The sequence below is a fragment of the Rhipicephalus sanguineus genome, chromosome 5, assembly GCF_013339695.2.
Source record: "Rhipicephalus sanguineus isolate Rsan-2018 chromosome 5, BIME_Rsan_1.4, whole genome shotgun sequence".
Classification (NCBI taxonomy): Eukaryota; Metazoa; Arthropoda; class Arachnida; order Ixodida; family Ixodidae; genus Rhipicephalus; species Rhipicephalus sanguineus.
The window spans coordinates 42,976,168-42,989,875 of NC_051180.1; the positions used below are offsets into that span (position 1 = coordinate 42,976,168).

At 45.9% G+C, this 13,708-nt stretch overlaps 1 protein-coding gene across 1 annotated transcript in view; it reads right to left on the reverse strand.

The window, feature by feature from the left end:
• The window catches only part of LOC119393555 (atrial natriuretic peptide receptor 1), a 215,530-nt gene that overhangs the window by 129,195 nt on the left and 72,627 nt on the right, over positions 1–13,708 (reverse strand). Inside the window, exon 2 of the mRNA XM_037660647.2 lies at positions 3,346–3,457. Coding sequence (XP_037516575.1) covers positions 3,346–3,457 — 112 coding nt within the window. The remainder of the gene's footprint in view (positions 1–3,345; positions 3,458–13,708) is intronic.

Below are 13,708 nucleotides of genomic sequence, written 5' to 3' on the forward strand. Positions count from 1 at the left end.
CGTCGAGCTTCCACGACTACAACTCCTCAAAACAAGCACATTCAGAACAAGCCCGACCGACTGACGAAGCGGGGAAAATATAAAAAGTGCTATGAGGACAAGAAACTTGACGACTGGAGAAATGCCACTTAATTGTAACGCCTAGCTGTTTTTTCCACTGGCACACCAACCTTAAAAAAGAATTTTTTTTTTGCATCTTACAGCTTTCAGACATGGTTCCACCAATTTTGATAATGTCAGACATTGAAATGTGAAGGCTTTTTTGTAGCTTACAAGTTTAGAATGTTTTTATTGCGTGCGGCGAAGCCATGCTTTAGGATGTTTTGGTGCTGTGTTCAGTGCTACCTTTTGGTATGTGATTTTTTTCTCGTGTTGCTATTTAGCATAATTTTGAAAAATACCAACGCCTTAATAGCAGTTTTATTCCTCTTCTCAGTTATGATTATTGTATTGCTGTGTTTGAAAAAATTGGAGAAGGAAAAAATATAACCCTGTAAGCTGACGAAATAAAGCAGTTTTCACGGGGCAGAAAAAAAATATTTGCAACTCATACGCTTTTTTCAGTTAGATCAATCAAACTTTCCTCTAACATAGAAAGCTGTTGCGCACATTTTTTTGTATATCTCAGATTATTTTTCGTTTTATTATTTTTCATGTTGGTGGCATAGCAGTAAAAATGTTCTATGCAATGTTCAATAAATCCAGTTTTTCATAAATATTCTTGTATATTATATCTCAATATTAATTTTTAGAGGTAATACATGGTATTACCTTTCCATTATAAATTCCATTATATATTCCAGCATAAAGTACAATCACTTAGTTGCATATTGATATATAATATTACACTGTATCTATCATATTATTCATAAAAAAACAATTATTACACAATAAAAATGTGGCCAATTTTCCCACGGTCACGAAAGAGTTAGGTCAGCGTCGCACTAGTGCTGCTAAGCCTGAAGGAAGTGCGAAGCCGGGCGGCCATTATGTTTGTCTTTATTTTTCTCTTTCTTTCCTCTCTTTCTTTCTCGTTCTTTCTATTTCTCGCTTCCTCTTTCTTTTTATCGCTTTCTTTGATTCTCTCATTTTCTTTCTCTTTCTATATCGCTCCCTGTTTTTCTATCTCTTTTTGTTGTCTCTGTCTTTTTCTATCTCTTTCCTTTTCTGTCCATTTCTCTCACTGTCTACCTTACTTTTTCTGTCTTTCATTCTCTCTCTTTCTCTGTACTCCTTCTCTCGCCTATCAGAGTTATTGCATCCCACGCCGGACAAATAGGCGTCGGTGTTCTGGGAGCGAAGCGGACGATGAAGGAGAGGAAGAAGAGGACGAAGATATCGCGTGCCGGTTGATGATGATGATACTTTTTGTTCGCGACTAACGAAGTCTCTCCGAGCGTATACAGCTCCGCTCTTAAAGATCTCTTTCCTGTCTAGGCTAACAAATCGTGAGCGCGTCTGGTTGAGCTCCTCACCTTTCCTGCCGTCTTTTCTTTCGTCGGTGTAAAATGCGTATGTGCGTGTGCTTTTTTATTGCGATAACAATTGTATGAACACTCTCGGCTGATTTTTGCCGTCGCCATCGCCGTCATGCCCCGGATATGTATGTGTATGTACATATATAAAAAAGGTACCAAGAAAAATAAAACAGAAGAAAAAATCCCGAAGCACCCGACCGGGGATTCGGACCATCGACCCCTCGCTCCCCAGCCCGCTGCATTAGACAACTCGACCATGAACCATGCATGAGCCGGCGAAATAATGACCAGCAATTTACATACACCACTTACCGCTGGTGGTGAGCAAATCTCGGAGGAACTTGAGCGCGTTATCTATCACGCAACGCTCCTAATTTTCTTTGAATTTGAAAACTGCCCCTGAGACGTGCACAACAAACTCACCTTTTTCTGTTCCCACTCGTGATGTGGAAGAAGAAAAAACAAAGAACACCGGGCACACCTTGCATCAGACGCCCCCGTGTGGCAAGAAACGCAGGGGGTCACTCCACGCGCCGCAGTTTAAAAGAAAAAGAAATATCTCAGAGCATCTGATTGTCCATTGTCGACACTTGCAGTGTGTTGCTCAAGCACAAAGATGTAACAACTGTTACAGGTGCTCTAAGTATCGAGCTTCTTCTCGTTCTTCGTGTGTCATTTCAGTTTCTTGCTATCGCATTCAATGCTTCGCCCTTGCGGCGAAACTGTGACTTTTTATATTGTAACTTTCAAATCCACGTAACAAAAACTTCACGAACACTTGTTTGGCCCCATAGCCTAACTGGCTAATAGCGGGATCATTAGCGTGACATGCCTACGTAATTACGTAAGCGGTTGCAACAGCGACATATGACAACAAACTGGATACGAATATAAAAAAAAACACACGATTCAATTATAAAGGGAATAACAGCACACAATATAACCACTTACAATATTTCCTTCTCCTGCTCCTTCTCATCCTAATCTTTTCCGACTAGGTATGCTTTGGCCAACGTTGATGCCAGGGATATTTGATAAAACTTGTCGGGGAATTCAAGTTTTCTGTATATATTTGCACATACTGCAGCCCTTACGGGCTATTTAGCCCGAGTGAAACAGTAAACTGCTGACGCGCGTCGCATATTGTGCTTGCCCTACGTAACTTGTGCAACAAAAGAATAAACATAAATTGAGCGTCATGTAGGTTGAGAGAACCATGATAATAATGCGCGCTGGTGCTTGGAGCAAGTCGGACAGTTTTTTGTTTTGCATTTCGCCTAATTACATCATCAACTATTATTACAAAATTAGTTGCACAGGAGTGTAGAGCAAGCACCGAGGCTCATTTTAGTTCATCGCGGCCTTCGTCTCAGTTATGGAAGTTAATTCTGCGGCGCCAGTATAAAAGAACAAACAATTAGATAAGCAATTTTAGAGTATGGCCTAGAATATTTTGACTGAAACTTGTGCCTTGATTATAATATTTGAGAAGCTTGTCCTTTAACGAATAATTATATAATGATGCAAATTACAAGCATAGCCTGGCTTGCACCGAGCAACAGATCTGTCACGTCACGGGACACTTGCTTATTTCAATACTTCACCGAAAGTCACGAGGGACAGCCTATATACATAAACACATGTTCCGAAAGCTTTATGAAACGACGTCATGGCTCATCGACACCACAAGCAGTGCAAATAAATAAATAAATAAATAAATAAATAAATAAATAAATAAATAAATAAATAAATAAATAAATTCGAAATGTGAGCAGGGCAACGACCGAACGTGGGTTGCTCCCCGGCATAAAACTTTTATCATCAGCACTGTCGAAAAGATAATAAGAAATAACGAATGCCCACTTACGTGGTGAATAATTCCACGGAGAAAAACACGAAGTCCCCGTTGTCCATGCCGAGGTCGTCTGCAGTGAGCATTATCTCCCGCACCGTGTCGGGGGAAGCGCATATGACGACAACTGCGAAAAGAGAAAGGATGACACGACCGATAAGACGACAGACCTGCGCAATCAGTACCTTTTTTTTTAAAGAAAACCGTCAAAAACTGTCTGTGCGTCCTAATTTTCATATACGTTGACGGCCCTCATTATCTCGATCTTCGTAATTACGCCGAACTTTCAACAATAGAGCATCGGAATCTAGTTAAAGCCGTAAAGTGGTAACTGAAAAAGCTGGCCTGCACGTCCACTGTAGCTTGTTTCGTGATGAACTCGGGGACAAGAATATGCGTTATGTTCATAACTGCAATGATTGCATCGTGCAGACAAAAGGAAATTTCGCATTAGCGCGCCCTTCACGCACGCACTTGGAATGTTCCCTAGGAAGTGCCATTTTAGAAGAATGTGAGACCACTGAAGTTTCAAAAATATTCAGTAGCTGAGAAGTACACTATTGGAATCTAAAAAAGAAAATACAGTTCGGCTTTTTGACGTTAGCTAACTCCTGCGGTAGCTGGCGTGCTCTACCAATGGTTCCATTAAAAGTTATAGCCACAAAATAATATCAGTAAAAAGTGTATGTGTGCGTCTTATAACAGTACACGACAAACATACGAGAAGCAGCTAGTATAAAACAAACAGCTGATCATCAAAGTAAACAGGCGTCGGATATATTCAGTCCACTCCTTATTATTAACGATATTGATGCCATCCGTAGTGGGCACCGTTTTGATAAACCTAAGAGTAGCCTCTAGTGCCCGTTCTCTTTGACAAATTCGCGAATGGCTCCTTCAAAGCCTAACTGCTTCTCCTGCCGGGTACACTCCCATTATTATCAATGTAAGCTCGCTAAAGGTAACTCCGCAGTTGTTATAACGGAACAGCGAAAGATACTCTTAGCATGGAACACTGCAATGTCACGAACTAATAACGCGGCAAAACAGACGGGGACAACTCAAAGACAAAACATTTGATGAGCGCTGGTCCACTGTCCTGTGTCGATGCCCCTTGTCTTTCAGCGCCGAGTTCTTCCCAGTTAACTATAAACCAAGTTCCCTATGGAAACAGTGCAAAAGTGACGTGAAAAAAAGTGTAATTATATTAACTGTGAAAACACTAGTGCTCTTACAATAAAAGGGTTCATTTAATGCATGAGAGCGAGTTAACAAAAGTGTACAAAGCAACAAAGAAATATCTTGCGCAGAACTGCGTGTCCACGTTCCGGAATCAACAGAAACACTAAATTTATCTTTGCGCTGACATAGCTTGCCGAAAGGGGACGCATGAAGTGCATGAATGCGACAAGAATATTAAACAAGAAATGTGTGACGGTAGCGCCGATAACCAGAGAGGGAAATGGCATAACAAAGACGCGCGGATGCATGCCGAAGAGGAGGAAGCGGCATCAGGAAGGGGAACAGTTTATCTGAAAGGTAAACAGTGCGATGAGGTGAAGTACAACTTCTAGAGTGCACACTGTCATCACTTGTCCCCTGCATTAATGAAAGAGCGGGGAAAAGTGGCGTATGGCGGTGACAGCACTATGGATTCGGAGCACGTGAAGAAAGCAAGTCGTCCATCGACGACCTCGTTTTATTTATACAAATCCGCGAGCAATCACGCCTGCGCAAAGACTGATAACGGTGGCTGACTACGCGCCCTGATGTCCGGAAAAGAAGACTGAAGAGCAAACATATCCTTTTACTCACCGTCACAATGTTTAGCGCGTGAGCGCAAGTCGGGAAGATTTGAGGGAAAGGCGCCGCAAACATATTAATTAGCAGCTAACCTCCGACAAATACATTGCAAAGTTCGTATTACCATGTATTGTAGTGTATTACAATGTATTACAAGGCATCCTCTCACGGCTTTAGCCCTACATCTAGGCCGAACCCAACTTGAAGTGGCGAATGATTTTTGTGCGCGATTTGCTGGTGTGTGTGCCATGTCTGCTTCCGCAGCTCAGAGTGTTTTCTCAGTGCTCCAAACCCGAGAAACGTACAAAGATTTCACTATGGAAGAACTTGACGCATCTTTGGCGGCTTCCCGACGACCATCTTCACCAGGGCCTGATGGCATCACCTACACTCTAAGAAAAAAAAAAGAGTATGCGTGACTCTTTTCGGAGAGTTCTGACTTGCCACGTATACGACTCTCTTTAAATAGTCACGGTGACTCTCTTGGTGGGTCAGGGTAGGCTCGCTCTGGGAGAGTCCCCTGATCCTCTAGGAAGAGTGCAAAGACTCTCATCGGAAGGATCACGTTACCACTTATAGGGAGTCAGACGACTCTTGCCGCTAACGCTCCTAGGGGGTTCAAGGAGCCCGCACCGAAGCATCAAGCGACTCCACAAGTATTTTAAGCTACTCATTTGATCCTTGCTCTACTTTTGCGCGACTACTGTTGAAAATAGTGTAGTATTCATTTTAAGCAAGTCCAATAATACTTGCCGTTCTGCCCAGCGACTGTAAAAAAAGAATAGTTCAGTTTTAGCATTATTTTAATAAAACTCGTCAAAACAACACATATTTTCCAGCAAAGATATATAGAAAACGCGAAAAGATGGTCTGTGATTTCCAATTAAGAAGTTTGGGTATTCCTCATTAACATGCTTCTTGAGTATAGCCAACTAAAATGTGTGACTATGATGTGCACAGTGTCATATGCTGCTAAATGAACAGCAGAAATCACCATCATGTTTCCATATTTATTCCTTGTGATTAAGAATAAATCGAAAAGTGGTGACGGCTTGAGGCATCAGACTTGTGGCTTGCTAGGTTGTCGCTCCTGTCCAGCGTGAGCACCATGAAAAACGGTATCTGAAAAGCAGAACGTGATATGATGATGAGAAAATGAAATCGCAGTAAAGGCTTGCAAAACCTACACAATAAGTGGTTCACACAGACATAATAAAGGCTAACAACAAAACAACAAAGCACATGCTTCGGCAGTCAGGGGCATGCCGTGAGCGGTTATTGACCGCATGTTTTACAAACGTAACCCATCCTTAAATACTCAGATAAACAGATGCGAGTACGAGGGCCCGATCGCCCCGCCACGGTGGTCTAGTGGTTATGGCGCTCGACTGCTGACCCGAAGGTCGCGGGATCGAATCCCGGCCGCGGCGGCTGCATTTTCGATGGAGGCGAAAATGTTTGAGGCCCGTGTACTTAGATTTAGGTGCACGTTAAAGAACCCCAGGTGGTCGAAATTTCCGGAGCCCTCCACTACGGCGTCTCTCATAATCATATGGTGGTTTTGGGACGTTAAACCCCAGATATTATTATTAGAGGGCCCGATCGACACCCAGCGCGTGCGTACGCCGTCTACGTCGAGATCAGACATGTCATATGCTAGAATTAGCGCACATAACTCGCCCAATCACGTACACTCACTCGATTCTGTTATAGCGCCCAACGTCACCGCAGTGTATGCAAACCACGAAAACAGCAAACATAAACGAGGGAAAAGAGTGCACGCCGGCGGCCGCAACAACGCGCGCCGTCGAGTCTAGAGCTTTTTCACTTTACCGGCGAGGCGTGTCCAACTTGAATGACTACCGCGTACGTTCTGGAAGCCATCCGAACTATATCTGCACCTCAAACTACCGTCTTTAAGCCAACGAAAGCCATTACATATAGTGCGTCTCAGCGTTCTGTACACAGGCTTTCTTTTTCCACGTTCCCACGCGTGGAAGCACGCTGCACACTCAAGGTCGATGGAAATGTTATTATGAAGTAGACTAAAGTGCATCTCAAAACGACATCTTGCACCTTCAGTAGTGCAGACACGACGTGCGATGAGCAAGAAATGACCCTCGATTATTGTTTCCATCGCTCACTTTATGGGAGCTTGTACAGCAACACGCATAACGGTGGCAGCTCGTTAACTGACAGCTTTAGTTGGGCATCCGCAACAGCCCCGCGGATACAGGCTACTGATAGAAATGGCTGGCAGGTTCCGCAGAGCTGCTGCAGACGCCCAGCTAAAGCTGTATAATTAGTACCGACGAAAGCAGTACACTCACCGTTAACTGGAGCCCGTTGTCGGTGTCCGCAGCTCCATGAATATTCCGCCCTCCAAGCGTCACTTCGAGCACGGCTCGAGCCGGCGTCAACACCACCGAAGACGCGCAACCTACGCAACCACGCAACCACGCAGCGCATTGCAATAGACCAGGAGACTGAGAGACTGAGGCGACTGAGAGAGGAGAGCGGCGCGCCACCCCGGCGCCAACCCCGTCTACGTTGCCGAGCAAGGCGCCACAACGGCGCCAAAGGGCGAGCGTGCGATATGTATGGCGTATACGGTGGCTCTTCCGTATACGCCTTGTGCACCGCCTATAGAGGCGCCACTGATAGCCACCTAGCAGGCGCCGCCGACAGTACGTGCGGGAAGCCGAGCAGACGACAGCGCTTTGCACAGCTTTGCTGTGAGGAAATGAATGAAGTTCGCGGCTGCTATTTCCCCTTCGTGCGGGTGCCAGACAACTAATTCTGCACTGGCAGCTGCAGGAAAGGCACGGGCCTCTACGAAAGTGGACTTGTGCACGACGTTTGTCACGAACGAGCGCTTAACTAAGCGCACGTCGCCGATTTCGAACGACGGCATGAAAGCCTGGCGCCGACGGTTCGTGCGCGACAGAGCGCGCGCATCGAAAAAAACAAGTACAAAAAGGCGCCGGGAGCGCGCCCGCGCGCCTCTTACCCTCTCCGCAGAAGACGCCACCGACACAGCCAACGAACGCGAAAGATCGGCATATTCGAGAAAGCAAAGCCGAGCCAGCGGCGCCGTCTGATTCCGCAGACGAATCGGTGAGAGGATCTCGCCGTTTCTCTAGCTTTCGCTGTGCTACGCACAGACGAATCATACGCACCTTCCCGAACCCAGGCGTGAGCCGATACAGGCAATGCAAGCGCAGCAAGCGCGCGGGGGCACAGTCGGGAGTTAGTCGGCGATGAATTTATGTCGTTCTAGTGATAGCATCGTTCGCTCGACCGCAGAAGACTTGTTGTTTGATGAACTAGTGCTGTGAGTTAAGTATCAAGAGATGACAGTGACAAGTTTTGAAGAGGGTTGCCGAGAAGACATGTGATGACCGACTGCGGAGGAGAGCGAACGTCCGCGTGGAGTGAATCGTCATGCCGGTGAATATCAAAGGTGCGTCGCGCAGACCAGCGTAACAAGATCCAGCTATGAGGTGCAGCTCGTGGTGAACATCCGCTTTGTTTTGTTTACAAAGGTGACGTCTCAAAATTCTTGTTCTTTCTGAAGTCAACCATTGCTGCAATCCTGTTTCTGTAAATAATAAATACAGAACTTAGCTTGTAATAGTGCGGTACATGTACCGCGCTAGTACAAGCTAAGTTCATGGATGACCAACTCGCCCGAACTACAACACTTCTAAAATACAGAACGTTTGAGCGAAGTGCCCTGCACGGCGGCCGAACCGAACCAACGCATGCTCAGGCTCATAACTTTGGTCGTCTACCAGTGTCAACATGATCGAGTGCATCCAGCGAGCACCGATATGACAGAACGAAAGCATTAGAACAAGAAGCGACGTGTTAACCCGCACAATGACGAAGCGGCTCGTCTTTGCCAACGAACAGCGGCGATCTATTGCTTCCGTCGCTCTTGCTCAGGAGGCCTTGCAGTAAGTGAGTAAAACCGTGTTCCGGGCGCGTGTTTGTAGATGTTTGAGCACTCCACTCCACAGCAATTGTTATTCGACATCCCTTGAAGTGTCGGCCACCACACATACGACGAACGTTGCTTATTTCACTACGGAAACGTGAACAACGCGGATACACACGTACAACGACGTAGGAAACCACGGCGGCCGTCTGCTTGCTTTCCCGAAAGCAATGATTGAGTTCGCCGCCTATGGCGCTTCCGTCGGCGCGCACTAGGCGTATACCGAAGCCAATCGAAATGCGCTTCAGGAGGGTCCAGTGACTCCTTCCCAAATGCGAACTCTTTTTCTCTGCCTGTACCTTCCAAAAGGGGTCAGATGGACACCCGAAGAGAGTCACGGTTCCATGACCCTCTTTTGACTCTCTTTTTTCTTAGAGTGTACGCCGTTTAAGCCAACCTTGAACAAAAGGCCAGAGGATAGCTGTTGAGTTATTGCAACCACTCATGACATGTGGGCATTGTTCCCCAGCAATGGAAGATAAGTCGGCTTGTGCCCCTACTCAAACCAGGAGAGTCACCATTCGATTTGACATACTTTCGCCCTATTGCCCTGGCAAGTTGTGTAGAGAAAGTCATGGAAAGGATGATACTTCTACGCCTAGAATGGTATCTAGAGTGCTACAACGTGTAGCCAGACTTCATGACGGGTTTTCGGCGAGGCATGTCATCACTTGACAACGTATTTGACCTCACAACGTTTGTCTAGCAACAAAATTACCTCAAGCGCATATCACTGGCGCTATATCTCGATGTGAAAGGGGCGTACGGCAACGCAACAAATGGCGCGATCCTCGAGGCGTTGTAGGCTTTCAGCATTGGCGGACGGATGTTTCAGTGGATCCGCTATTACTTGACGAAAAGGTCCTTCTTTGCGCAGACAGAAGATGGTCCCACTGCCACCCACTATACTCCCCGTGTGTGTAGTGTCATGTGCTATCTTTCTCTCTCTCTTTCCTCTCCATCTTTAATCTCCCCCACCCTGTCCCATGTGTAGTGTAGCAAACCGGTTGTCCTCTACTGGTTAACTTCCCTGCCTTTCCTTCTCTGTTATTTCTTCTCTCTTCTGTTCTCTAAGCTTGGTCCATCTTCTATGACCCGAAGGTAGCTTTGCAATGTCTTATGTCGCTCTTTCGTTATGGACCTAATGAGCAGTTAGTCGCTGCTATAAGGCTCCTACACGTCCATGCAATCGAGAAACAACACAACATAGCGTATCAGTGGATACCGGGTTATTGTGGTACATACGGTAACGACCGTGCGGATGAGGCCGCCCGGTCTGCACATGACAGTGACCGTAGTACTACGCAGATATACCGTTCTCCAGAACCGACGCAGCTACCAGACTTCGTTCGCTGGCACGTGAACTCACACTTGCCCCAGTGGAACTCGGCGGAATTCACTAAAGCTCGTCTACCAGCTTGGATACCAATCTCCACCTTCGTCTTCCGTCAGGAATATCGCGAGCTGAGGAGACGCTTCTGTGCCGCCTGTGGCTTGGCGTGGCCTTCACGAATGCCTACTCCTGTCTGATTGGAATGGCCAACAACTCTACATGCAATTACTGCAGCTGCGAAGAAACGAGCTCCCATCTTCTGCGTGAGTGTCCCCGTTTCAGTGCACCAAGGCAAGAACTTTCGAACGCGCTAGATAAACTTGACAATCGCCCTTTGTCGGAACAAAGGGTTTTGGGACCTTGACCGAGTCAGTTGTCAGGACAGAAAGCTTTATAAGCATTATTGCGCTTCTTGCGGACAACTGGCCTTAGAGACTCTAAGCAGTGTCGTATGCTCCTTTCTTTTTATATGCAAAGCATCTTAGAGCGGAGTTCAAACCGGTGGTGGTGGTGGTGGTGTGCGGCGTGACCCCCCTTACTGCGCATGCGCATACCCTCTCCACACCCCTCATCTCCACTCCCCCTCACCACTCCTTCTCTCCACTTCCCCTTCCCTTTCCCCTCCCCACTCATCCTCTCCTTCCCCTCTCCACTTCCCCTCTCCCCTCTCCACTCTTTCTCTGAAACGCGGGCTAGACATGCCGAAATTGTCTCCTGCGCAATGCCGCGATGAGCGCCAGCGCATGCGCGTCCCCTCCCCCTCTCTCTCCTCTCCTACGCTGTCACGCTCTCGCGCGCCTGTCGACCACGTTCACCGCTCGCCCTCTGAGAATTAACGGCCAGGCTAGAGGGAAGACAAGACGCGCGTAGCGTTCCACTTCGCGTTCCACGACGCGAAGTCGGTAGCATGCCGAACGAACGCCAACGGAACGCGGTCGTGCAAGTGCTCCGGCTTCGCATCGCCTCATGGTCCCCTTTAGCAGGAAATGGTGTAATTTTTTATTTCTTTTTCCTTTTCTTGCTCTCCTTTTTTTGTAACATCTCTCTTCTATAATATTTTATCCCCCTTACCCTTCCCCCAGCACAGGGTAGCCAGCCGGTCTAAGAACTGGCTAACCTCCCTGTATTTTCGCTTGTTTCTTCCTTCTTTCTTCCTCCGCCTATTTTAAAAGCTCGACGTGTGAAAGTGTCGCAAAAAGAAAATATACTACAATTCATAGGCACAGGTTGTTCAGTCGGGTAAAACAGAGCGCAGTATCCAAATTATGTACCGACATTGTCAATAGCGAACCATACTGGTGATATTCCTGTAATTAGCATTCATTCTGTTTCGGACACTGAACTTCTGACAAAAGGTTGACGTGGGCCTTTAAGTCCACTGCAACAAATTCTATGCCGAAGCTTTAGCCGATGTACTATGTGGCCGCATTAAGTTACGCGAGCAGAGCCCATTGGCTCACAAGGAACCGACGCATTGCTGTAGCTTTCTTCACCTGTAAAGGGGTCTTTGGGTGGACTTCCGTTCTATTCAATGAAGACCAAGCCTTTCCTACGCCTGGATGCTCAGTTTCAGTCCTTTCGTCGATGTTTTTTTTTTATGGAAGAGAGAAAAGTGCCCAAGGCATATTGTACGGCTTAACAGCCGTGCTGCATTAAGGTTGGACGTGACAGCTCTGTGCTAAATACGAGAGCCAGGGTATTGAACCGCACTGCTTTTTGTTGCTTTGCTCGCTTTAGATGGATGGTTCCTTTTGCTTTGCTGTTGTTCCTTTTTCTTGTTCTCGGGTAGGAACTACTAGCAGGTTCTTGCGAAACTGCAATAGCTTACTGTTCCCTTATGGTCTCATTACTGCCGGCCCCAAGGTTAAGTTGACAGCACGCGAGGGATTGCTTTGACATTCTTGTGGTGCAGCTTTGTTCACTTGTCTTTCGGAACAAATGTCGCCTTATTGATGGATTTGCACTAGGTAGCGAGACAAAATGGAACAGCTAAAAGTTAGCCTTTATTCCTTTTGCTGCGACAACGAGGAATTTGATAGATGTGTCATCTATCAAGCTTCTTATTGAACATTGATCAGGTACACGGGTGAACGCCCCTCTCCCCCCTCTGTATTTAACTTCCATCCCCATCCTAAAATAATTTGTATGTCAGTTTTTGAAGCTTACTGTGCGTTTTTTTTTTTGTCGACTTAGCACTTGTGTACCAAACACCTGTTATATTAGACTACCTCTGAAGAGCTTGCAAGACACAGTAACGCAATGAGGCTACAAGAAAGAATTGGTATTTCAGAGTTGAAGTTCACAGACAACACAGAACAAGAAAACAATGTATTGTTCATTTTAAGGGTTGGCAGCAAGGCATGTGTGCTAAAATTTAGAAGGTCATTATATAGTAAATCGGTAAATGCCAGTAAGGATCCCGTAAATTATCTTGGATCAAACCATGTTCGATTCAGGATACTGCGGCATTGAATTAGAGAATCAGCTTTTGCTAGATTATGTTGCCATCCCATCGTTCACCACTCACGAAACCAATAGATTCTAGTGACAGCGTAGGTGGAGTGCTGCTGAAAAGTAGAATTTACGAAAAAATAGAGAATTTCGAGATAGAATGGATATATTGTTTGGGCCAAGGCACAGCTCAATTTGTCCGCCAAATCGAAAGCGCCGAGGTGACTAGAATACTGAGTGATCCACGTGACGGGAACGTAAACCGCAATCCTGTGTTGTCAGGGCAAATCAGTTCAAAGCATCCCTCGGGAAGATGACTTACACGAATGTTTCAAACAGCATATGTCGAAGCTAGTTAGTCATTTAACGCATTAATGCTTATACCATTGCACATTTGACCCGCCCCCTCCCATCCGCAATAAAATAATTTAAAAAATGCTGAATCAAAAGTCTCGTTTAAGTGGACCCCAGCAATTACCTGTGCTAGTTGCAATAAATATTCGCGTCACACCTTACTCTACGCTACATACGTTAGAAGTAAGGAATTAGGGCTTTCACGGAACTACAATCTTAAATTCATGGAAGCAGCTTGTTATGTAGCGGAAAGTGCGAGAAAATATTTTTGGCCGCTGGGATCTTTGATGCGGGCTGTTCGTAAACATATATGGATTTAACAAACTGTACGCGAGAGATTGTAGCGCTCCAATGGCGAAAGAAACAGTGTTTGATTTCAATAATATTTCACGGATTGACATAGTATGCGTTGTAATCGTAATAAGATATGAATATGT